The sequence below is a fragment of the Lathamus discolor genome, chromosome Z (genome assembly GCF_037157495.1).
Source record: "Lathamus discolor isolate bLatDis1 chromosome Z, bLatDis1.hap1, whole genome shotgun sequence".
Lineage (NCBI taxonomy): Eukaryota > Metazoa > Chordata > Aves > Psittaciformes > Psittacidae > Lathamus > Lathamus discolor.
Genome location: NC_088909.1, coordinates 88564432 through 88590394, shown reverse-complemented (window position 1 = coordinate 88590394; position 25963 = coordinate 88564432). Strand labels below are relative to the sequence as shown.

At 37.8% G+C, this 25963-nt stretch overlaps 1 protein-coding gene across 4 annotated transcripts; it reads right to left on the bottom strand.

The window, feature by feature from the left end:
* Positions 1–25963, bottom strand: CENPK (centromere protein K). 4 transcript variants are annotated; one of them, XM_065662155.1, is made up of 10 exons: positions 25561–25963; positions 18924–19025; positions 16832–16888; positions 14851–14923; positions 10192–10238; positions 8665–8747; positions 8446–8544; positions 8036–8180; positions 4733–4786; positions 1–364 (listed from the first exon to the last, which is right to left on the bottom strand). In XM_065662155.1, exons 1-10 carry the CDS (start codon positions 25585–25587, stop codon positions 206–208), a joined length of 846 nt encoding a protein of 281 aa, XP_065518227.1. In that variant the 5' UTR covers positions 25588–25963; the 3' UTR covers positions 1–205. The 4 variants fall into 4 exon arrangements, with proteins under 4 accessions (XP_065518227.1, XP_065518228.1, XP_065518229.1 ...); XM_065662156.1 differs by lacking the exon at positions 25561–25963 and adding an exon at positions 22229–25535; XM_065662157.1 differs by lacking the exon at positions 25561–25963 and adding an exon at positions 21934–21999.

The window sequence follows — 25963 nt, the reverse complement described above, 5'->3', positions numbered from 1 at the left end:
TTAATAAAAAGCATATTTTATTCTCCAAGGTTATAATTATTAATTCAAATCAGTAAAATTTTGTCCAATGAGAGCTATAGAAAAGCAGGTTAGGATTGATTCATAAGGTAACTGTTACTGATATGAAAAAAATTCATCATAGAACATGAGTATGTCAGCCTCCAAGTAAAAGCAGTTTCATTTAGAAATAAAGACTTAGGTCACACTAGCCATGAAAGGTTTCTAAACGCATTCTGTCTGGATTTACTGGATGTCTCTGAGCAATTCCATGTCGCAGCAGCAGCTCAAGATAAGGTGGCCAAAATGAGTCATCGATTTGTACATAGGGATCATGTGGTGTGCTCACTGATTTGTCTACAAGAATCTGGAAGAGCAAAATAATAAGACTTAAGAAATGAACAGAAGAGCTATATTTTTATCTCCTTTAACTGAATTTATACAAGTTATTGTAATAAGATACTTACATAGGCAACTTAAGAAATACAAGACTGCAGTATTCTCCTTTACACAGACCAAATTTTCCACTGTCAACAATTATCAGAGGGTAATTTACGGAGGTATAAGTGTAAATGCCTAAAAATTCTGAACATGAAGGTGGTAAATCCTCACATAATTAATCCTTATATCAGTGTCCATTAATTTAAGATTAAAAGCATTAAATAAGAGGGAAAACTAGATTTCACCACTTGCCTCAAAACCATAATGACTTCCTGTCAATAAATGGTATTTTCTCCATGATCCTTTCATATGTTAGCAGAGAAAAATGTTGTACAATTTTTCTAAATTTCACTACAAAGATAAAAGTCATTTTAGACTGGGAAAAATTCTTTTTCCTGTATTTTGTGCCCTTCTGTGTGTAGTGTTAGAAAGAAATATGTCTGCAGTTGTGAAAAGTTAAACATCATAGTACTATCTTAACTTCTTCATATTTGCACATTAAATCTTCCTCATCATTTCATAATGGATTATCCAAATTCATAATATCCTACTTGTTAGGGCAGGACAAGCACTTTACAATTCACCTCCTCCTGACCCCTCTTTACTCCATTGTTCCTATCTAAATATAGCATGAGTTAATGAAGTTAAAAACAAAGAAGAGTTTTGACATTTTTTTTGGTTCCTAGAGACCACGTTTATGCCCTCATAATATTGCTCATGGGGAATATTGCACACATTAGATTGAATAACCTTACCCATCCCAGTGCTCTCTCTATTCATCCCATTAATTTAATCTTTCTACTCAGAGCTTCTAAATGTTATAGCTTTCCCAATTTCAGTATGTACAAAATATTCAGTCTGCCTCTATGGCTAAAGAAAAGCTCACTATCGGACTTAACTTTTTTTTCACCCATTACTATTAAACAAGAAAAATACTGTTCTTCTTTCTCAGAAGATTCTAAAGAATTGTACAGTTCATATCTTTCCTATTTATCTGTCCTGATTCTGAGTATTTACTCCGAAGGCATTATTTTAGATTAATTATCAGAAAAGACATCTGGTATTCCAAAACAGCCTTTATGGCCATAACTTGACATATGTTTGTATTGCGAACTGTTTTTCAAATCTTAAAACTAGTTCACTGAATTCTCAACCAGAAAGGAATACTCCTCAAACTGTTTAAAAGAACAGCTCATTACTGGAATAAAAAGTAGTGTAATAGAAATTCTGACGTTTGCATAGGAAAAGAGGTTACTGCTTGCTTACTACGTACACTAACTTAATGAAGTAGGTACTTATATACCTAAATAATATAAACGCATATACCTAGCTTGTCAAAACAAATTTATTAAAAATATGCACTTTTATTATTTAACACATGGAGATTGAGGAGACATGGTTAGGAACACATGCACTGATTAGAACGCTGTAAATGAATTATGGTTGTACAACAGCAAATCCTAAATCTGTAATTATAATACAAGGTGAATTTGTATTTGTCTCTTTAAGAAAACATTATCTATTTCTAACATGACACTTTTGAAATTTAACAGGGACTTGAAGCTAAAACCAAGTTGCTCAACAGAAAAAAAGAACAACCTCCCATAAAACAAAGATAAGGGACATTGATAGATTACACCAAGACAGTTAAAATTAAAATATGTCAGAAGTTTTGGAACTATGTTTTTCCAAATGTAAATCCGACATTACTTGGGTGTGCTCACATTTTGAGGAGATTAACAATATCAGAAAAATATGAAGGGCAATTTTAAAGCATTAGAAGAGCTTTAAATTTTCAATTCCATAGGGAATGTGGCTATTTTAAATTCTGTTTTCAAACTCTACCTAATTTGGAATTAACAGACATGCTGAGATACTTGAAACATGTAAAACTATTTTGATGATGTAAGTCCAAAGTCAGGGCTTTAAAGTAAAACAATGTCATAGTGACCAGATCATAGCATCTTAATACCAGAACACTGTTATTAATCAAGTTTTCCATTGGGCTGGCGGAAGGGAGAAACCAAAACAATTTCCCCCAGGGAGGTCTTACATATAGGTGCTTACAACTGCCTGAAGAATTAGGATGGGGGAGGAATAGGAAAATTCACTTCAAATGACACACTTAAACCAAGAAGGAACAAGGTTAGTGAAATGATTATTAATGCTCCTTCAAACTTACGCTTTGGAGTTCAAATTAATTTTAACGAATTTGCAATGTGATTAAAATGTGCGATGTGATTAAAAATACTAAGCAATTCTGGCATACATGTATGCCAGCATATATGGCATATATGTAAGGCATATATATAAAATCTATTAGAAATGGATGAATCTGATTGATTTCCTCATTTAAGAAGATAATTCAGTTAATACACACAATCACACATTAAACAGTCCTTTTATAACTATTATCCGATGACTAGAAAAAGGGAAATATAATCCCCATTTTTAAAAACAGGAAAGTGGAAGACCCAGGGAAACTACAGAGCAGTCAAGTCTTGCCTTATTGCTTCACAAGATCATGGAGCAGATTCTCCTAGAAACCATGCTAGGACACATGAAAAACAACAAAATGACTGGCGACAGCCAACTTGGCTTCATGAAGGGCAAATCATGCCTGACCGATTTGGTGGACCTCTATGATGGGAACACAGCATTGGTCTATATGGGAAAAGCAACTGATACAGACTTGCGCAAGGCACTTAACACTGTCCCGCACGACATCCTTGTCTCTAAACGAGGATGTCTCTACGTCTATGGTGAGACATAAATTTGATGGATGGATCATTTGGGGGATAAAGAATTGGCTTGACGCCCACATGCAGAGAGTTGTGGTCAATGGCTAAATGTCCAGCTGGAGACCAGTAATGAGTGGTGTCCCTCAGGGGTCGGTGTTGGGATGAATCCGTCTTTGTCAGTGACATGGACAGTAGGATTGAGTGCACCCTCAGCAAGTTTTCCCATGACACCAAGCTGTGTGGTTCAGCTGATACGCTGGAGGAAAGGGATTACATCCAGAGGGACCTTGCACACCATGACATGCTTGAGAGGTGGCCAATGCCAACCTCATATAGTCCAACAAAGCAAAGTGCAAGGTCCTGCAACTGGGTCAGGGCAATCCCAGGCACAGCTACAGGCTGGCAGAGAAGAGATTCAGAGCAGCCCTGTGGAGAAAGACTTCGGGATATTGGTTGATGAGAAAATGAACATGAGCCGGCTGCAGTGTGTGCTTGCAGCCCAGAAAGCCAACCGTATCCTGGGCTGCATCAAAAGGAGCGTGACCAACAGGTCGAAGGAGGTGATCCTGCCCCTCTGCTCTGCTCTTGTGAGACCTCACTTGGAGTATTGTGTGCAGTTCTGGTGTCCTCAACATAAAAAGGACATGGAACTGTTGGAACAAGTCCAGAGGAGGGCCACGAGGATGATCAGGGGACTGGAGCACCTCCCATACGAAGACAGAGTGAGAAAGTTGGGGCTGTTCAGCCTGGAGGAGAGAAGGCTGCATGGAGACCTCATAGCAGCCTTCCAGTGTCTGAATGGGGCCCACAAGGATGCTGGAGAGGGATTCTTCACTAGGGACTGTAGTGGGTAATGGGCAAATGGGCTAAACGTAAATGTAAAGGGTAATGGGCTTATACTAAAACAGGGTAAGTTCAGGTTAGATATAAGGCAGTTCTTTACTGTGAGGGTGGTCAGGCACTGGAACAGGTTGCCCAGAGAAGTTGTGGATACCCCATCTTTGGCAATGTTCAAGGCCAAGTGGACAGGGCCTTGTGTAATCTGGTCTAATGGGAGATGTCCCTGCCCATGGCATGGTAGGTTGAAACTACATGATCTTTAAGGTCCTTCAAAACCCTAAACATTTTGTGATTTTTTTTTCTGAAAAATGATTTTTTCCATACACCTTTTACAGAAACAGCACAAAATATATAATGAAACCCAACAAGTCAGTTTAGTTGTTAAGCATAGCACTTTCCCCCTAATATGAGCCAGTAGGGCTCATAAAACTCCTTGAAATAATTACTATAAAATTAAGAAATGAGAGATAATCATACTCTGTATTAAACTGAAGATTTAGTTACTTAAACTATTACTGCACATTTTTTTTAAATGGGAGTTTAATTTGATAGGAATTAAAACAGAAATCTGATATAACATTCTTAAACATTCTACTTTTCAATTAAATATCTTAACTGTATGTCATATGATGTTATTTATTTTATGAATGTATTATGGTTAGCTCTGAGTACTGGAAAATCCCCCGAATCTCTATATAACAAAGCCATCTCACCTCTAATATATCTTGCAGTGATTTCAGTTCTACAACTGGCTCTTCTTGAGAATTCTGCAACGATAACCACCCCCCAGATGAATTAACAAAACCCAAACCTAAAGTCAGGAAAAATGTTAACTGGCAAATAACAATAATCACACAAGTATTTGATTGCATAGTACACAACAGATGAAGAATTTTACTTAGGTTTAGTCGTGACAGAAATAACAAGGTAGTATTTAAATCTACCAGTTCAATGTAATACACTTTAAATATAATAAATTTTGAATTAATTATAAAAGAGATTAACCTTAAATGATCAGTGTATATCCATCTGGGTTTATATTTAAATAAAACCATATTCATAATGTAGTACTGTGCAAAACACATTCATATGACCTGTTAGGAAAAAATGGCTTTTTGTGAACTTTAGGAAAATGTTTGTAATACACATTTTGATACAGCTCAAGACTTCACTTTATAGTGCCTAAATATATTTCATGATTTGCTTATGAATGTCTGTTTAGTCTGATTTCAATTTTTGGGGAAAAAAAAGTCTGTAATAAAATATCATTAGAAAATTACTTGTTTTAATAGCAAGCAAATCAATCCATTTCCCTATGAACTGATACGGATTCCTTAGGCAGCAGCACCAACAAAACTGCTCGTGCTGCTGCACGGTGAACCTGATTCTTTTATTTTACTATTGTGTCCTTCCCCACCCCCATCCACGTCACATTCAACAAAATAAATGAGATAATACAGCACTGGCAGGGCAGGGCTGCTCACTCAGCTGTGACAGACTGATCTGAAATCAGACTCCACTGTCCATTGTCTCAAAGATTGCTACTGAGAAGCTGAGATGGGATTCCTCGGCCCATTGTCTGAGAAACTGGTGTGAGGAGCTGAAATGCGACTTCACTGATCATTGTCTCAGAGATGGGTGGGAGGAGCTGAGATAAGACTCCAGTGTCCATTGCCTGAGAGAAGGGTGTGAGGAACTGAAATGGGACTCCATCATCCATTGCCTCAGAGATGGGTGGGAAGAGCAAAGAGTCTTCTGTCCATTACCTTGAGGTCTGGTGTGTGAGGAATTGCTGCCCATTATCCCAAGAATTGCTGCAGACACCAGTGTGTGTGCAGACATGTGCAGTTGAAAAGCTGGCTGCAAGGCCAACAAAACTGGTCCACCAGGAACATGTAATATGTGACATTAAGAACAGAGGTACTGCCTCCAACCCATAAAAGGCGGAAAAGGTAATCACAAAAAAAAAAAAAAAATCCTAAAAAACATCACCATAAGGGCAAATCCACCTTCACCTTCAAATCACACCTTCAGAAGGACTCCTCCAGAAGGACACTCCACGAGGACACCCACTCAACAGCTACCTCCAACAACTATTACAGACTCTTGGGGACACTCTGCTCAGATATTGACTACGAACCCTGGAACACTCGCACCACCTCCGATACCGACTACGGACCCTGGAGGACTCCCACCAGTTCCTATACTGACTACAGACCCTGGAGGACTCCCACCACGTCTAACAATGCAAAGGATGTCCAGGACACAGCTGGATCCACAGTGGTGACTTCCTCTCTCTCTCTGCACCCCAAATTCTTCCTTCAATTCTATCTTTTTTCCAAATATTTTAAGCAGGAAGCTCAGCATTTATTTAACTTAAAAGGCACCTTTTCCATTCCAAGGAGATTCTTGACATATTCTTCTTGACATAAAGAATATTTGTTAATATATGACTTTTCATACATCTTAACTAAAAAAATAAAAACAAAAGTCTTTTTATCTGAGATTTAAAATGCAAGATAATTCTTACTGCAACCACTACCTACAGTAAAAGCGCTGGGCCACAACAACAGAAGCTAACCTGGGGTGCTGTGATTCAATCTTCCTTCCCACTCCCAAACCTAGATGCAGGGTGCCTGGTGAAAGGAAGGTGGAACCAGAACAGCAGTATAAGCAAAATATAATACTCTGTTTCAAAGTGATTTTAAACGACTGAAAATGGACATCATGCCTTGAAGGCTCCATGTGGTATTTTTTATGCAATATATATACTTCAGTGCAAATCTAAAATTTAATTTAACAGTGACAGCAAAAAAAAAGCTCAGGGTTCATCAGCTGAGATTAACAGGAAGAAAAAAAACCACAGGAGTGTAATTAGCTGCTTTTGTGATGACTGTAAGCTAGCAGGGTTTTTTTTAATATAATATTGGTTTTCACCAGGTTCCAAAAAAGATGACTCCAAGTGGAAGCAAATACAGAAAATTGGTCTTACTAAGATAACCCAAGGGAAAAAATAAAAAAATTAACTTACAGAAGAAGAATAAAAGAGCTTTTCTAGTTCAATTCACAAAACAAAGAAGCAGGGTGTACAAGACTGCTGTCTGTAAATATACAGCAGGAGTAAACACAAGAAAGAGCTATTCTAAGCACAATACTGCATCAGAATATATGGATCTGTGTTAGACATTAATAAATTTAGACTGGAAGTTAGGAGACAGTTTCTAAGGTACTAGAATAAACCCCCTGTGGAAGCAGCAGCAATAAAAATAATTAATTTTAAAATAGATCACAATTATATTAAAGAAATTATATTATGTGGTTGTCTGAAATAGTTGGAAAGTGGACTGAAGAAAAGCTTTCTATTTCTGTATTACACATGTCTGAAAATCAAAAATCAACCCCTGCTTTTTTCCTAGCTTTTTTTGTAGCTAATCTTTCAAATAGTAATGGTAAAGGTCTATTTTTACTGCAGACTTTAAATTTATTATGCAAAATACTCCCTATTTTCCCTAAAGTTCTAAGGTAATTTTTGGTCCAGTTTGCCTGAACAGAAACTGGCAGTTAACATTCCAAATTGCACTGTAATTATAAACACTTGTCCTTATTATTGTTCCAAAAACATTGTTAGACAATTAAAATCTACTTTGCCAATGAAAACATAAATCCACTTGCCTAGTCTAGTAAAATAAAATGGAACAATTTGGAGTGAACCCCTCACCAATTCCAATTTTGGCATAGCTTGCAGTTCAGTAAGAAATATAATATATTGCTACGCATCAAACTGGGTAAAGGATATATGCATTAAAAGGAAAATACTCAGCTGGGAACAGCCTTAAATAATATAAACCAACCTGAAGAATATCAAACCTAGAAAACATAAAATATCAAACCTAAAGGATCAGCTGTAAGAACTATACTTACTTCAAAATATAACTGCAGATTCTATGCTAGTGACTTAAAAAAGATCTTGCATCTAATTGAACATTCAAAATTTAATAGTTTTAAGAAAATCTTACCGTCTTTTCAGCACTTCCACCTTTCTCTGGAGGAGGAAAATGTTCTTCCAGGAATTCCTCCAGAGCAGTCAGTAATTTTTTCTTATATGCCTTTAGCTGCAAGATTTTCTTTTTCTGTTCATGAAATGCTCTCGTATCCATACGACTAATAGAAACATAGCAGTAGAATATGAAATTTAATAAATAAGAAGTTTTTAACTAAAAAAATCCCTTGCTTTCTATTGTTATAAGTTCAATACTTTGAATCACAGGATATAAGCAGATAATAGCAACATTTTCTGTGTTTCAAATATGGATTACTGAGTTATTTTTGATCTATTTAACAAAAGAAGGAGAATATTTAAGTGCATTTGCTCATTTGCTCTTGTTGATATTTAAATTTTTCAATATAAAAAAAAATGTTGAAATACCTTTTATTGGAAACTTGTTCAACTTGGTTTTTTGTCTCTTCTTGAGTTCTACTAAGAGTATCTATTAACTGCTTCTGTTCTTCGTACCACTGCTGTTCTCTTTGAAACATGAAAAGTAGGAAATGTTACAGCAAATAAAACAGTTTCCCTGGACAGTCAAAAAAGGTAATGCGTCATAACAAAGCTTACAGCATTCATAAGTTCAAATTACTGTATTACCTTTTCAGGTCTTCTTCCAGGTTTTTATTCTTTATCTGAACTGCTGACAGCACATTTTCAAGATCATCCTTTACTTTCTGCAACTATAAAAAAGGACAAGTAAACCTACGGTTTGCAGGTAGCCCAGTCTGTAAGATTTTTTCCTAGGTAAACTTACTTCCGTAAACCTTCTAGAGAGCCAAAATTATCTGTAATTTCTGAAATACAGCTATAGAGTGACACACTACTTTTAAATCCAGTTGAGCTATTTAAAATTATACTGCCACCAGCTGCTCATTTGTGTCTTGAAGCTCTGACCTGAAGCAGATTATGGAGCACACACATGAACTGTTCAGCTGATGAAAGACTGAGGAGAAAACATCTGCAGTACCAGGGCTGCATTGTCTCAATCAGCGAAGCTGTTTACAAGTATAAATCCATGCTAATTGCACCAACATAAATAGCACTCAAAAAACAAAGATACTGCAAAGACTAACTGCATCCATGAATTAAATGGTCCTCAGTGATACGGACATTCCTGGGAGATGCAAAAGGGAGAAATAGAACTACTTCAGCCTGAAGCTATATGCACTGCTAAAGATAGGGAAGAGCAGACTCACAGTGGACTGAGTTTTTCATTAGTGCGTTACATTCTACAAAGCAGTATTTCTAATAGTTTATGTGTTTTGTTTCAGTTTGTTTAATATATGATTTGGGTATACTCTGCCTCCTTCCACAGGAGGAACTTTTATATTTATCTCAAAGAAATAAAAATTTTGAGAATATTCTACAGAAGCAAATATGCTCCATCTATGCAACATCTGAAAAAAAAAAAAATCAGAATCCTAAATATAGCATAAAATGTGATATTAAATCCAATATTCCATAGCAATACAATCAAATGAAAGTGTGTAACCAAAGAACTAGTTAATAATGACTCTGAACTGTGGTTGAGTTTCCTTTTATGACTGACACCAGAGAAATGAAAGCAGCTAGGAAGAAGAAAACCAAAAAGTATCAGTGTGGGGTTTGGTTTTTTTCCTTGTGGGGGAGGGGATTTTTTTTGTTGTTGTTTTTTGTGGGGTTTTTTTGTTTGTTTGGGTTTTTTCTAAGCCATAACCACATCAATATTGTCAGGTCATGCTGCATACCGATGTGCAGTCAATACACGGTAATGATACCCCTAAGACACTCTTGATTTGCTCTTTCTTCCAAGGCTGGAAGAACTCAATAAGTTATTCGCAAATTAATGCCACAGAAATCTAAATCTAAGAATACTGACTTCTGTGTAATACATAATGTTACATTATTTTATATCAAGTATGAAATGCAATACATAAAAACCTTTCGTTAAAAATATTCACTACAACTAGGGAATTTTTGTAGTCATAATACAGGGGAGAAAAACATTGTCACAACGCCTAAAGAAACATACACTGTATCTTAGCAGTAGTGCACCACAGGAATACTTACGGGAAAATGCAGCAACTGTACATAACTTTTTCCAAAGAAAAAAGTCACTATGTTTTGACAAACAAAAAGGCTTACCTCTTTTTTTCCTAATGACAACAGTATATCTGGATTGGTAGAAAACACTGAAAAAGAAAATGATTATTTTTTTTATTTTTTGCATTAGATGATACAGACTTGAAAAGCAGTCTGGCTGCAGAAAACCTTGTGTAGCTCCTAAAGAACTAGTTTGGCTGTAAACATCAGTTTAACAACATTTTGTGCTGTTCTGCTGGGCTAACCTACTGTCACTTTTCAGCAAGTTAAATTAGACTGAAAAAAGTGTACTGTTAATGCTTCCACATTATTTTTTATACCTGAACTAGCTCAGGTATATAGGTACATAATATTGAATGTGAACTACAGTCATACTTCAAGGTAAGTATGCCTTTTTCAGTGGAAGGGATTCTATCAACATTACCAATGTGGGCAATTAAATCCTTCCAGTCTTACAATTACTTGTTAAACAGCTTCCCGAAGGCTTTACAGTCCTGATCAAGCACATCAGATTTAAAGAACTTAACACGAATTTCACCATTGATACTGGTAAAACAAACAGCTATATGTAGAAAAATGAAAGCCTCAGAAAGGCCAATATCCCAACTCTAACCCTGAGCAACAGCAGTATTTAATGGAAAGTACTGCACTATTGAAGGATGTGGCACTGTTTCCTCAGAATACTTCTGAAAAACAGTGATTTATGGCTCTTGAATTTTCTGAATACTGAATTGACAGCCTTCAATGGACTTCAATCAATTCTCAGTTCCATGCCAACTTGCAGCATCTGCATAATCATAGGACTTTTAAAAAAGTAAAGCATTTGAATCTCTTAACAGTAGAAACAAAAGCTACTGTAACAGATTTAAATCTTAATATGCCAGTAATAATTTTTGTCCAGCCTTGGGCTCCAAATCTCTCATCTTAAAAATAATTACTCCAATCAAAGCTTTTCCTTTAACAAAAAGGAAAACCTTTAATCCTCCCATATAATCATAGAATAGTTAGGGTTGGAAAGGACCTTAAGGTCATCAATTTCCAACCCTCTGCCATGGGGGACACCTCACACTAAACCATGTCACCCAAGGCTCTGTCCAGCCTGGCCTTGAACACCTCCAGGGATGGAGCACTCACGATTCCCTTGGGCAACCCATTCCAGTGCCTCAACACCCTTACAGTAAAGAACTTCTGCCTTATAGCCAACCTAAACTTCCCCTGTTTAAGTTTTAACTCATTACCCCTTGTCCTATCACTACAGTACCTAATGAAGAGTCCCTCCCCAGCATCCCTATAGGCCCCTTTCAGGTACTGGAAGCATGGCTTCATGTAATTAAGCTTCATTAAGCTCCATGCAGCCTTTTCTTCTCCAGGCTGAACAGCCCCAACTTTCTCAGCCTGTCTTCATACGGGAGGTGCTCCAGTCCCCTGATCATCCTCGTGGCCTCCTCTGGACTTGTTCCAACAGTTCCATGTCCTTTTTATGTTGAGGACACCAGAACTGCACACAATACTCCAGGTGAGGTCTCACAAGAGCAGAGTAGAGGGGCAGGATCACCTCCTTCAACCTGCTGGTCACGCTCCTTTTGAAGCATTAAACATCTACCAAATACAATACAGTTGATTTCGTAAGTGTATAGAAGCACATTTTCGGGCAATTTTATAGCTTTTATCTCCACAAACTTTGAGAAGACTTAGGTCAGTAGTTTTAAAAGCAGTGTTTGTTCCTACATGAAAATCAGAACTACTGAATGTCACAATAAAACCCCTTTTACCTGGAGAATTACTGTCACTATATCTTGACACAAAAATTTGAGCACAGTGGTCCCAAATTAAGCTTGTTTAAGAGCTGTTGGAGGTAATGTTTTGTGCTATTATTAGGGCAAGATTTCTTTAATGAAATGAATACCCTACATACCTACACACACATGATAAAATTCACTGGCATATTTGAAGGAAGCCATATAACTCCCCCTGGCTCCAGTTATAGTGAGCCCTCACTACATGGAATTATCAATTTCTACTATTGGTTTCTAACCCTTCTTTTAAAACTTTAAAAAAACCCCACTATTTTTAGATACCTAATCCCAAGTATATGCTTCCCATTCAATATTCATATTGTTTAAGTATCACAACAGAAGGCCATATCTTCCTAGGAAAGAAATTGGTAACCCTAACTTAGTGAAGGAACAGTACAGATCTAAGACACTGGGACAATGTATTTATGGCAGAAAGAACACTGGTTGCTTTATCTATTATCAGCTAAAGCTTTTTCAGTTATGAATCACTATATTTGCAAAAATTAAATGTCAAAAAGAATTGCCTAATGATACACAGTACAATTATTAAGCAAAACACTACCAGATGCTACGAACGTAAAAGCAACTACTATGCACATTTATACAAAAACTCCCATTAAAATAAAAGGAATTTGGCATAACACTAACATTTTGCAGAGACAAAGAGAGATTATGCAGACACAACTGTTTTATATAGTTTAAAATATGGTTGATTCCACTTCCTTATTTTGCAGAGGTACAACTTAAAGTCTATTTTTATAAGCCAAATGCTTGTTAAAAAGTTTTAATTCAGCTGATTTTGCAGCTCTAGAACTACATAAATAGTACCAGAAATTTAGAAAGAGACTAAAGTAAAAGCTTTGAGCAAAAAATTTGCATTGTGGATTCAAGTCTGTGTGCCAATACTGTGCCCAAAGAAATGTAGAACTGCCAAATTATAACCTCTGAAAATAAGATTTAGAATTGGAATGCTGTCAAGCCTTCATTTACAAGAAATGACCTGGCCATTACTAAAAGCAGAAACCAAATCAGACAACCTGCCATTCATGCTTTATTAGTAAATTATATGAAATTAGTATTTCTGCTATTCCTAGTTGAAAACACTGAATTTATCTAAATAAGTAATTCTTCCTTCAAAACAAAGAGTAGAAAGAAGCCAAGGTGGACAGAGAAGATGTAAATATAGAGTCTCCTCATTTACACACAAGCATTGAAACTCTATTTGAATTCGTAGCAGCAACTTCTTTTTTCTCCCATCAGAAAGTTAGCCAAAAAGGCAAAGCTTTGGCTGCAAAATATTATTTGCATTATAATGTGCATACATCATTTCTCTAGGACAAAATTAAGATTTCTAATAATAAATCTTATCACCTGGGAACAAGTAATGATTGAGCAAAGCAAGTCAGCAAACCAATAAAAACAGGTCAAACCCCAATAATATTTTTAAGCAAATAGCTTAAAATTTAAATTTATTACATATTTAAATAAGAAAAACTAACATCTCCAGGTATTCTACCCAGATAAAAAACTGTGCTTCCAATTAGTTTGCTTTAAACCAGCAGCTTATTCAAGAGCAGCAGCCAAGAACCAGTATTTCCCAAATTCAATGTCATACGTTTGGTCTACTGACCTTCAAAAGAAGCTGGAGACATTACTTTAATGGTCATCTGAAAATGCATTCTAATTTGGACAAATAACAAAGATACTGGAAATCATTATCTGCTGTCTAAAACACATTCCTGTCATTTTCTAAACACTAAAAAAACCAATCATCTTCTGTCATAAAAAATAGTCAAATGAGTCAATGTGTTCACTTAAAAATTAACTAGTACGTTATACTAATAAGATGAGTTGAAAGATGCTAACAAGTCCTTGACAGGAGACATAAGACTGAGTGCTACTAGAATACCAATGATAGTCTAGTGTGAACTGTTTCTGAAGTCTCCAAATGGGACATCTCAAAAAACAGACTACTTCACTCACACTCAGATGTTGAATGGTTTTGTTTTCAGCGTCTGGCCACATTAGCCTTGCAACAGAATGAAATCAGTCAGCACTGATGCTTATGCACAAAAAATATTTTGAAGAACTGAGGAATTTTTATCTTTTGACTGATAATGCCTAACAAACTTAAGAGCTACTACTTGTCTCAGTGATTTTTCCTTGTCAGGATCAATAAGTGATCTAGATTCTTATGTTAAAATAAACTGAAATGTCTTTTACCATCTTTTCTTGAGTCGAAATCTCTGACCTTTGTTAAATCCAAGATAACACATTTTGTTACTATGTCATGGCCTTACCACTAAAGGCTTACTTCAAAGTTTCAGCTAGTACATCATAATAAGACACACTTTTTTTAAGTATTAAAACAAAAATAAAAAATGCGTTATGGTTAAAAATATGTACGGGCAAATTATTGTTAGTTTATTAGCAATACTTGCAAAGATAAAAAATTTGTCCACTTCTTAAAAGACAGAATGAACAATTATTTGCCAAAGTAGTTCTCGCCTAAAACAAAAATACAAATGAAAGAAAGAGAATCAAAGAAAGGAGAAACCTGCTGGAGGGTAACAGCATAACGGACTTCTATGATTTTGTTAGGAGGTCTAGCAGTTATTTTTTCCATTTAACTGACTGATGAATGATGATATGAATCATGTATTTATTTGTCCAGAAACATGAGATTAAGTTATAGTAGAATTCAAAGTGAATTCTAAGTTCACTTAGAACTGAAGCGCAAATCAAGTATAAAAATAAAACATATATGCTCCTGTGGGAAGAATTTAAGTAGTTATAGTATGAAAATACAATCAACAGATATTCAATACACAGTTTAAGATGCCTAAATGAAAGAGACTTCTCAGATGTTTATACGAGTATACCTTACGTGGAAGCTCTTACTTACTTTCAGGACTTCTTTTTTGCCACTGATTATATTCTGCTGTCAAAGCTTTCATGTGCATGATAGACAAGGAAAACTGTATAAGAAGAAAAGAAGCACCTCTTGAAGTATGCTGAGTTACATTGGAGTAAAATGAGATAAAACAGTGTAGAAATTCCATTATTAAGTTTATACAACAGCTGATGTCAAACAAGCACCCCCAGATCCCTGGAGCTGCTCTCCAGCTACTACTCTCTGAGTTTATACTTGTGCCTGGCGTTACTCTGTCCCATGTGCAGATCTGACATTTATTCATTAAATGCCATGCCACTGATGATTGCCCAATGATGCAATCTATCTAGATCTCTCTGCAAAGCCTCTTGCCCTTGAAAGAGTCAACAGCATTTCCCTGTTTGGTCTTGTCAGCAAACTTTCTAATGGTGCATTAAACTCTGGCATCCAGACTGCTGATAAACATATTGAACAGAAGAACTGAACCCTGAGGAGCACCGGTGGTGTCTGGTTGCCAACCAGACATATCCCCATTCAATACAATCATTTGAACCCTGCCCTTCAGTTGGTTCTTTGTCCAGTGCACATTGTACCTGTTCATCCCACAGCTGGGACAATTGTTCAGAAAGATGTTGTGATGGATATTATCAAAGGCCTTACTAAAATCCAGAAAAACTACAATTACCACCTTCCCTTTGCCCACCAGACGGATGAGCTTGTCCTGGAAAGATATCAAATTAGTTAAACAGGACTTTTCCCTCTGTGAACCCATGTTGACTGTGCCTGATGATTGCATTCTTCTTTAATTGCCTTTCAATAGCACCCAGTGTGATCTTCTCCATAATTTCTCCAGGTACTGAATTCAGACTAACAGATCTGTAGGTTTCTGGGTTCAATACAAGTACTTATGTTGGCAAGTACTGCAGTAAGATTCAATAAAAGTTGCTGACAAAGAATATAACATGACCTTTTCCTCTCCTCCCTATTTTCTATCATGACACATAATTTTAATTTCATCTTTATTTTTGCAACTCCATTTAATCATCATCTTACGAAAAAGCCTATGAAGAAAAACTGCTCAAGAAAAGCCTCTCAGAAGTTTAAGTGTTAATTACAAGGGTATGATATCGGTATATTTTACCTGAAATAATAAAGAAAATAATTGTATTTTATGTATTTAAATATGAAGCTTCATTTATTTATTCTGATTAAATAGTTTAGAACATAGTTTATTACAAACAAGAGATTAATATTAGTAATTACATAATAATTACAGATCTGAACATATTCAACGGATAGCGGAACAGTTCTTTTTGTTAATTATTCAGTCAAGTGTATAGAATTTGATTCTGAATTCTCTTATTGAAATCATTAAGATGGGATTTATAAGACCTGCATATTTCATACTTTCCAAATTTGGAGTCCTCATATAAATTCTGGTTTAAAGGTTCCTATTTAGAATTTAAAAATAACTAAACTGTGAGCCAGCATTGCCTTTTTGCACACTCACCAAAATCTGTGAGCTACTGGACCTCATGTTCATGCTTTTAGCATCACACAGTTTGTTTCCAGTTCAAGTACATCAGTTTCCTAATGATATCCACAAGCGGAGAACAACTACAATTTGCAAATACGGAGTTCCAAAGTAAAACTAAAGGGATGCATATAGAGTTTAACAAATTAGATATGCAATGATTAGGAAATAGTAGTCCAAATGGGTATTGAAGTTACACAGCCCTCCATTTTGCTGCCTGTGTTAGTAATTTATCAGTTGTGTGTCAGGACTGCACACAACCTTTTTGCTATGCATAAATGCAACTTTTCAATATTTGCTAGACACATACTTCAGAATACAGTTTCAAAGTTAGTAACAATAAAGTTGTCATCTTTAGAGAGTAAGTGAAAACACTTTAATTTCCTTCTTTAGGATATTCATCACATCTTTACAGAAAACTAAGTATTTTGTGAAGCATATAAAAAAATACTGTCTTACCTTGGCATTTGATTTTGGCAGTGTTTCTGCTTCTAGAAGCTTTAGCTTGCTCTGACACTTGGCAGAAAAAAAGAACAAAAAACAATGTTTACTTACTCTTCCCTTTTGTAAGAAAGGGACATGATGCTTACATATTACAAAGTTTGTCTAATAATGGAATAAAAGTTTTGAGATGGCTCCCACATCCCCCAGAGCCTGACCCAGAACAGCAAAGGAAGAAATATTTTGAAATCAAACCACAGCAAAAGAGTAGAATTTCAATTAATTTAAAATTAATATTTTAGCAGCTAACAGAAGATGTATTATTTGAGGAAAAAGGCAAGTTGCATGGGAAAAGATGATATGGGGAAAGACACTGAACAGAAGAACTAGGAAAACAGGGTAAAGAACAAGGCTGAATAGAGAAGCTGCCAAGAAATTGACACGTTTCCTGCTACTATCCTGACTCTCCAAGCAAAGAAATTATATTAGGGTACACATTTTTAGTTTTAACTCATTTAGGACAACATACTATACATTTCAAATATGATTTTCAGAAGTTTACTAGATCAGTTCTCATGACTGCATTGGGATGTGTACCAAGTCTGGAAATTCAGACCACCTCAGATATCCAAGGCTTTGGCAGGAGACACCTGCTAACCTCCTTGTTTTATAGCTGTCAGCAAACAAACCTGCCCCATGAAAGGGCAGGATGTATTCCACCCAGCAGTAAAACTGCTGAGCAGTACTGTAGAAACCTTGCTGTTAAGAAAGAAAACACAATATATAGGATTTCTCCAATAAAAACTGCTAATGTTGACAAAATCATTGGGACATTACATTGTAAACCATATAACCTATGAGCTAATTCAATTGCTATTAATTTTTTTAAACTTTTTGGTAAAAATGCATGCATCCAGGAAGCAGCTAACACAAAGCAATAAAAAACCTGGTTTCCTCAGCTTGCTAAAATAGCATTTATTAGCACTTCCTGTATTATTTTGGGGATGCCGAGAATGAGAAACAAGATAGCAAAGAATTTCAACTGAATGCAGAAGTACTCAAATATTCTAACTTCCCTTCTAATCTGAAAATTTTGACTAAAGTTCACATCCTCTGAAGTGGTGTCAAACAGAACTTCTGTTGATACTTTCTTACAGTACTTCATAAACCTAGACACTGGATTCCCTGCCACTTTTTCAAAATTAAGACAAGTTTACATGTAAAAACAAATTTAAAAAATGGTATTAGTCTTTAGATCTATTTCTGTAAAATCATATTTTTACAAAATCTGTAAAAAGAAACCCCTGCACTGTGGGTTGTCTATAGTTTGTTCTATTGTAAATTTGGAAGTATTTTTATTTCAGTTTTAGATAATTTTATTGCTTTGAGTCTACAATTCAGAACTTGCACAAAAATCATATAAAAAACACATAAAATTGTGTGAAACAATTAAGACTCTCAAAATACAAATTTATAACTTGAGTCTTCATCAGACTCAGCAGAATCTTACAGGATGCACAGCATTCCCTCAGACCTGTTTAAAGTTTATCTTTCCTGGGATTCCTGTAAATAAAAATAACTAGCCTTACAGCATTTTATTAACATAGTGAACCATATATCGAGTGAGATAAATTTTATTCTTGAGGATGTGAGCTTGCATGAGCATATGCTAACAACACAATCCTTCAAAGCCTTTTTATCATCCCTTTCTCTCTCTCCCTTAAGATCCAAATAACTTGTGAACAGCTGTTCAATCCCATCTTGCATGAGGAGAAAGAGAGAAGGATCACAAGTCTCAGTGTGCTGGTAGTACCAGAAATAGTACGTTGTTTAATTTTTCCTAGTTTTAACATATACTCCCACTCTAACTAAATCAAAGTATCAGCACACTCAGCATTCTTCATCCCTGCCAGTACTTCTGCCTTTGGCCTGTCTGAAAATCTTTTCTTCTCCCTGCACGCCCACCCACCTCCTCCTCACCCCCTTCTTCTTTATTAGTTTTGTTTCTTTGCAGGGGTGAGGTAAAGACACAGTGAAGGATAGGGAGATGAACATAAAATGCTGAGAAAGGTTTACAAACAATCTAGTCTATCAGTTGTGATTTGCATACCTCTTCCATCTGCTCCCAAACACTCTCACATTCATCCAAGATTTCTTCCTTGGCATTTGTATAACAAACTGAGTCACCAGGGATTTCTTGTAAACCTTCGGCCTAATTGACAAGCAAACAGAACAATTATCATGTGGCTCTACAATAATTATTAACAGGTTACTGAACCATATGTATTTGACCTGAAATAACAGGTAACAGAGCAATCCCTCTGGATACAAAACTTTCAGTTAACTCCTATGTATTTCTAGATAGCACCCAATCATTCAGTAAACCTAGCTAACTATATTACTACAGTAAAATCTGAAGGTCCTAACCATGATTTTAAAACTGAATCACAAAGACCTAAATATTCAAAATTGCTTTCATTATCTGTAATGGTAGTTTTTATTTTCTGATGACTTTAATAAAGAAACAATAAGAGAATCTCACATCTATAAAGCCATGGTTTTCTTTCATAAATCTGCAAAGTTCTTAAACATAGTTATTTCTGCTCTGTCTTCCAGTAAATGCCCTAATCTAGTTCTCCTTATGACAACTTGAATTCAGAGTGCTTTTGACAAACAAAAGTGAAGTGTCCTGCAGGTTACTCAAAAAAACCCAAACAAAAGAACCTGAAAAATATGCAGGCAATCAATGAAAGAGGGCACAAGGATAACCAAGAGAAAAAAATCAACCTAAGTTAAATTAGAAAGTTTGCGAAACTGTTGGGTCAGATAGAAACATATACAAATTCAGGAATTTAATCCTAGTTCAATCTATAAAGAGATACAAGAATGAAAACAGCAATTAAGAGGGAAAACCAAGAAAGGTGAAAATGAACAGCAATCTCCTAAATGTACAAGATGCAGGAAGCCTTTAAAGATACTTAAATGGTTTGCTAAAACCACCCAATACTTTGAGATTAGAAAGAGACATCATAAAAGATCAATATCTACAGAAGAAATAAACATCTCCGCCTTCTTAATGATGCACAAATTCCTGACTCAACCTTCGGTAATTTTCAGGAAAAAAAGCAGCAAATTATGTTGAAAATCCAAATAATTTAAAATTTGTGAAATATTCAACTAGTACCTCCAAAGTTCCAATATGCCACAGCAGAATGGCTAAGAAAAAAATCAGAATGTCTCACTGAACACTGGAAGCATTCTAGAGAAATGAAAAGGAGCAATACCTAGCCTTCCTGGCAAGTTTGCTGCATCAATAATTAAAAACAGAGCACTAGAAAATCTGGATTGCCATGATCTGATAAGGTCTAACAAGCAGAGATTTTGCAAAGAAAAGTCATTATCATCTTAAGTCTTGGAATGTCTCCATACCATCACAAAGAACTAGTTCACATTATTTATTAAGACTTCTGAAATGCCTCCAGTAAAGTTCCCCACAGGGGGCTAATAAAGAAACTAAGCTGTCATGAGATGCAAGATACTTTTCTTCTCAGACCAAATACTACCAAGGAGACAAACAAATAAATAATAATCCCTGAAAAGTTGATTTTCAGCACAGCAAAAAGGCTCAGCAGCAGAGCCAAGAAGGCGTGAATTAAAAAAAAAAAAAAAAAAAAGGAGAGAAAAAAAAAAGGAGAGGAAAAAAATGGTGGGGGGAAAGGGGAGGGAAAGAGGGTGGTAAAGGGGGGGAATGAGAAGAGGGGAGAGGAAAGAGAAGAACGAGAGGAATGAGAGGAAAGAGGGGAGAGGAACGAGAGCTAAAATGGGAGGTGAAAAAAAGGAGAGGGGGAAAAAAGGACAGGGGAAATAAAGCAGAGGGGAAAAAAGGAGAGGGGGAAAAAAAAGGAGAGGGGGGAAAAAGGAGAGGAGAAAAAAGGAGAGGGAAAAAAAAGCAGAGGGAAAAAAACGGAGAGGGAAAAAAGGTGAGGGGAAAAAAAGAGGAAAAATAATACAGGAAGAAAAGGCAGTAAAAGTGAGAAAAAAGAGGAAAAAAGGGGCAAAAAAAGAAAAAAAGTGGCAGGGGGAAGGTAAAACCCTTGGAAATTTGAAAGGTGCCTTGGGGTGGAGTATAAGAGTCCTAATGCCATGTTTCCCTGCAAAAATGTAATCCAGCAATATGAAAGCCTTGTATGAAATAAGTCTGTGAGTACACAGACAAAACCCCACCCCCAAATGTTTAAATAATCAGAATGATTTTATTATTGCATATATATTAGCAGGAGACACAACCTGCCTGTATGGCACAAGCCAGTCTGACTCGTGGTCACCAAAACTGTGCCGTTAATTACCCTAATAAAGTACATACAACCAAGTGTCACATTCAGATATTTTTCTTTGTAGCTTGCAGTTTTCCCTACTTCTGTATGGTAAAATTAAGTTTTGACTTGTACACTACAACAGAAAACTGACGTGCTTTTTCTTTTGCATGTCATTACTATTTGCGCCATCCAGTTCCAAGATGTTATTCCCTCTTACTTACTTTAGAGCTATGCAATTAGGCAAAAAAGTTCACGCCGGGCCAAGTGTGTATTGTAGGCTCTCTACCAGCCAAGTGAATAGACAAGCCTTATAAAAAACGTTATGATAATAAACACAAAACTACATGAAGAAATTCAGAGATGGGAAAGTAACAGAAGCCCTAAGAAAACCGATAGGAAGAACAGTTACAAACAATAAGCCCACAAACAAACCGACACAGAACTCCACAAAGCCGGAAGCTCACTTCAGGAAGAAGGGTAAAAACAATACAACCACCACCACAAGAAGAGGTCAGGCCGGGAGCTCCCATTCTCCCCGGCACAAACCACAGAGCTACACCGGCGTCAGAAAGACCCGAAAAGGGCGGTCACCGCCCGCAGGCCTAGGCTGAGCGCAGGCCTTTCCCCACCGCCCCACGGCCGGAACGGCTGAGACAGGTCGCCTCCCTCCCGCGGCGATGCGGCCGCTCTGCCTCCACGGAGCTGCTCCGCCCGGCCCCCGAAGCCAGGGGAGCCGAGCCGCGAGGCAGCCGGCATCCCGCGGGGGAGAGACGCAAACCGCAGCCGTCCACCTCCGCCCGTTACCATAACGGCTGGGCTCCGCTCGACCCTCCTCGCGCACTTCTCTGCGCGCGCTGCGAGCTCATTGGCTACGCCCCGTGCCGTCACTCTTAAGGCGCCCGTCACGGGCTGCGATGGGGACTGCGAGTGTCGAGGGGAGGTGACGTTCAGTAACATGGTGTTTCGGAGTTCGGGGATTCCGGGTTGAGAGAAACGCAGCACAATAAAGAATCATAGCTAGTTTATTAATACAGGCAAAATATAGAGGTAACAAAAGATACAGTAAAGGATCTCTCTGATGTCTGGTTATCTCACCAACCCCAAAGAGCATGTGATGACGGTCAGGAAACCAGCTCCAAGCAACATCACCGCAGTGCGAGGTGGCAGGCTCAACCTCAGCCGACGTCCCCGCGGAGGCAGCATTGACCTGGGTGGTATGAGGTTCTGCCTATCCGCACAGCATGAGGCTTTTACACTGATTCAGAGAAAACTCCAGGAACAAACTCGCCAACAGTTCCAAGCTGACAAGCAGTATTCTTTATTGCGGCGCTGGGAAACACGGGGGATCGCTCCTCCTAACGTGTGTCCCCATACTGCTACACAGGCGATCCTTATATGGTCACTGAGCATACATACATAGTTTCCCACATGCATATAAAAATGTGATGGTGGTCTTTGAGGGTCGTTTACTTCTCCCAGCAATCTTCATAACTTCTGGTGGTCTTCGAAGCACTAGCTTAATTAACATTACAGACATAGCAATCGTTCTGTCCTACTTACCAGACAGTTTAACTGCTCCCACCCTGGCCATCTGCTAGTCCAGGATACTCCCCAGGAGACATTTACACCAGCTTAACGGGTTCGTTAAAACCAAAAACATAGCAATTATCCTGTCCTTCTACTTATCAGTTAGTTTAACTGTGCCCATCCCGGACACCTGCTAGTCCCAGATACTCCCCATCCCCAGGTCCGGTTTTCCTATTCTGCTTTTCTTATACTTTCTGTACTAACGTCCTAAGGACCTACAGCTATGTCAACTACCTTCAAGCACTGCAGTTATTTTCCATTACAAAGCCACCAACCTTACATTACTTAGGACTGATTATATTTTGTACTTTTGTGCCTCCTGGTCTCACTACTAACAAAAATACACACCCATTCTGGTGTAGGGGGCCAGCCTACATCAGAAGAAGTGGCCAGCAATATCTAGAAAAGTCTCCAAGGGTCGGGACTTTTCCGGGGAGTTCTAAAGTGGAACTTTTCCCAGTAGGAACCAATACTGGACTTTCAGGGGAGCAGCCAAAGCGGGACCTTCCGGGGAGGAGCTACCACGGACAAACAGTACTTCTCTATTTTTGTGAGTTCCGCCACAAATTATTACCTAGTGTCACTGACACATGTCACCCCGTGGTCCGTAGTTGGAACACACAAGTATTTTACCATCCATACTACAGTTTTATATAATATACTGTCTATAAGGGAATGAATTAGTGCTAAAAGACAAGGAACACAACATACGTAAAAACTCAATACCTATTACCACTTAATAATACAACAGTTTTTCTCAGCTAGTCCCACACTCCATGTCCATCCCCGAAAGGGTTTCCACTTGATGTTTTCTACCAGCTGGCTAGCAAGGATCTTAAACTTCTCTATTTATGCATGTATTGAACTGGACTGGTCACTTAAATTCAGGCACCATAACCTGCCAAAAGTCTTCACACCCATGCTTATGTAGTAAAAGCAAAACCATCAATCGCTATCCTATTTTGTTTTGCACAATCAAGGTGGCAAGCACTTTGGCTTTGGTTCTTTGCAAATTGGTAACAAGTCTCTAGATGACATGGAGGAAAAGCAAAGCAAAGTGGTGATGTCCAGGCTCCAAAAACAAGGTTTTATCAATGCATTGGCCAGATATACTGGGAGTCTTGGGAACCTGGAGATAGATGCTGTTACTTCCAAAGACACAGTCCTTGGCTTTCTTTATCCCCTTATCTGCTTAAGGAATCTTAAATCACACAAGAGCAGCTTCTTGACATCAGCCTTTGAAAACAGAAGATTCAAATACAATAGTTACTTATTATATTGTTATTACTTATAATAGTTACTTATGCTAATGATGAAACCTGCTTTAGATGACCCTACTTGACCCAGGGATTTGGACTAGATCATCTCATCAGGCAACTTGGCCTGCCCTTCCCTCCTGGATGGCCCTCTTATAACAGAGGCCATCCCTCACATCAAGGTCTGGCATGGCACGTGTCCCCACCACTCAGCACCTGCTGGGTTGCAGCCAGCAGTGGAGCTAAATGTTCTTGGTGGCAAACGCAGAGGCTAACCCAGTCTTGCCCTTGACTACGGTAGGAGGCATTCGGCCAGCCTCAGTCCTTGCACCTCATTGTCAGTGCAGAGTATCACCTGCATCACCCAGTAACAAGTCACTAGTATGTCAAACCACACACACACATTTACATTAGCAGTACAACTACTACAGGGTGCAGCAGCACTTTGAAGATGCTGCTGGCAGTGGGGGACCAGCCAAAGAAAATTTCCCACCAGTGGGGTTCTCCCACCCTCTTAACTGGTTCCATTCCCTGCTTTATAACACTACCATCATTATTAGAATCTTTCTAGCTTCTGCCTTAGCATTTTCTAGCAGCTGCTGTGAATTTGCATGTTCTAAACATCTCTTTTACAAGTGACAAATCCATACAAGGTGTAGTTTCTTATTAGCAACTGGCTAGGAAATACAGGTGGTTTATACACAAAATCACAGCCTCTAATAATAGCTACACTGCAAGCACATATATTCAAGTTAATACTTTTCAGCTGCCCCCAAGTGATGTTTTACAAATCATTCCTTTTTCTCTTCTTCTGACACATTCTGCTCAGCATCTTCTAGGTCAGCTCCTGCAGCTGAGGCATTGGGATCTTTAACTTGTCTATCCAGCTCACGGTATGGCTTGACAAACTTTGTAGGCAGCCACTGCAGACCTGTAGGTAGGAGGACACAAACATACCCCCTCCCCCAGGTTATCTGTTCCACTGGCCCTACCGATTTCTGCAAGCCCAAAGGATCACAATACCACATTCACCTTTAAGCCACATGGATTTACACACTTGGCAAATGAGGACTGAGCTGTTGACTGACAGTCAGGGCAAGACCTGAAAAAATCTGCTTTGCTTGAGAAGAAGACAGGTTAAACTGCCTCCTTAAAGCAGCAGCATTCTGACGAAAAAAAGGAATGTGAAGCAGCTGCAGAGTTAAAGGGCCAGACAGGTTGGAATGCAACCCAATATGACCAATAAAAACAGAATAATTAGTGCAGCAGCCAACACAGAAGGCCTACGAGCCTCTGCTCTGACATCTTGACAGTAGATGAAGAGGAACTTTGGTGCTGCTGGAGGGTGGAGGTGGCTGGCACTTTATGTTCACTGATGTACATGCAGAATTAAAAGCAGTACTTACTAACCCCTATGGCTCAGACCACATTGTCACATTATAAGGGGGGTTTCCTTGAACCCTTTATATTTGACCGGCCTGTCACTGTCCCAGGAAGAATGAGACCCTTGTGTCCAACCAGCCTGTCTGCATCCTATTGTGGGAGCCCTACTGGACAGCCCACTGTATCAGAGGGTGATTTAACTAACCTGTTCAGGGATCCATGCTGACAGCATCAGTGAATCAAATCCCTTATGTGCTGATAGCACACTGGCTGCAAAACAAGCTTGAAGCAATACACAAGAAAATGAAAGGGTTAATATCAATAAAACAACAGGATGAAACACTCTTTAGACTTCCTGTAGCTGTGGGTGACCATCTGAAGAAAGTGTCCCACTATTGATGTTCTCTGTCTTTCTTCACTCTTTCCAGAATTTGGTGTATCTTTTCCGCTTCATGATGGATAGTAATCAGTCTTTCATCCATTTTCTTGAGCTTGCTTCAACAGTCATTTCAGATATTCATGTTGTAGCAAGTTTCTTGTCAAGTTGAGATTCATTCCAATGGGGTAGGCAGCAAATCTTGAATCAGCATGTAATTAGACTGTAACAA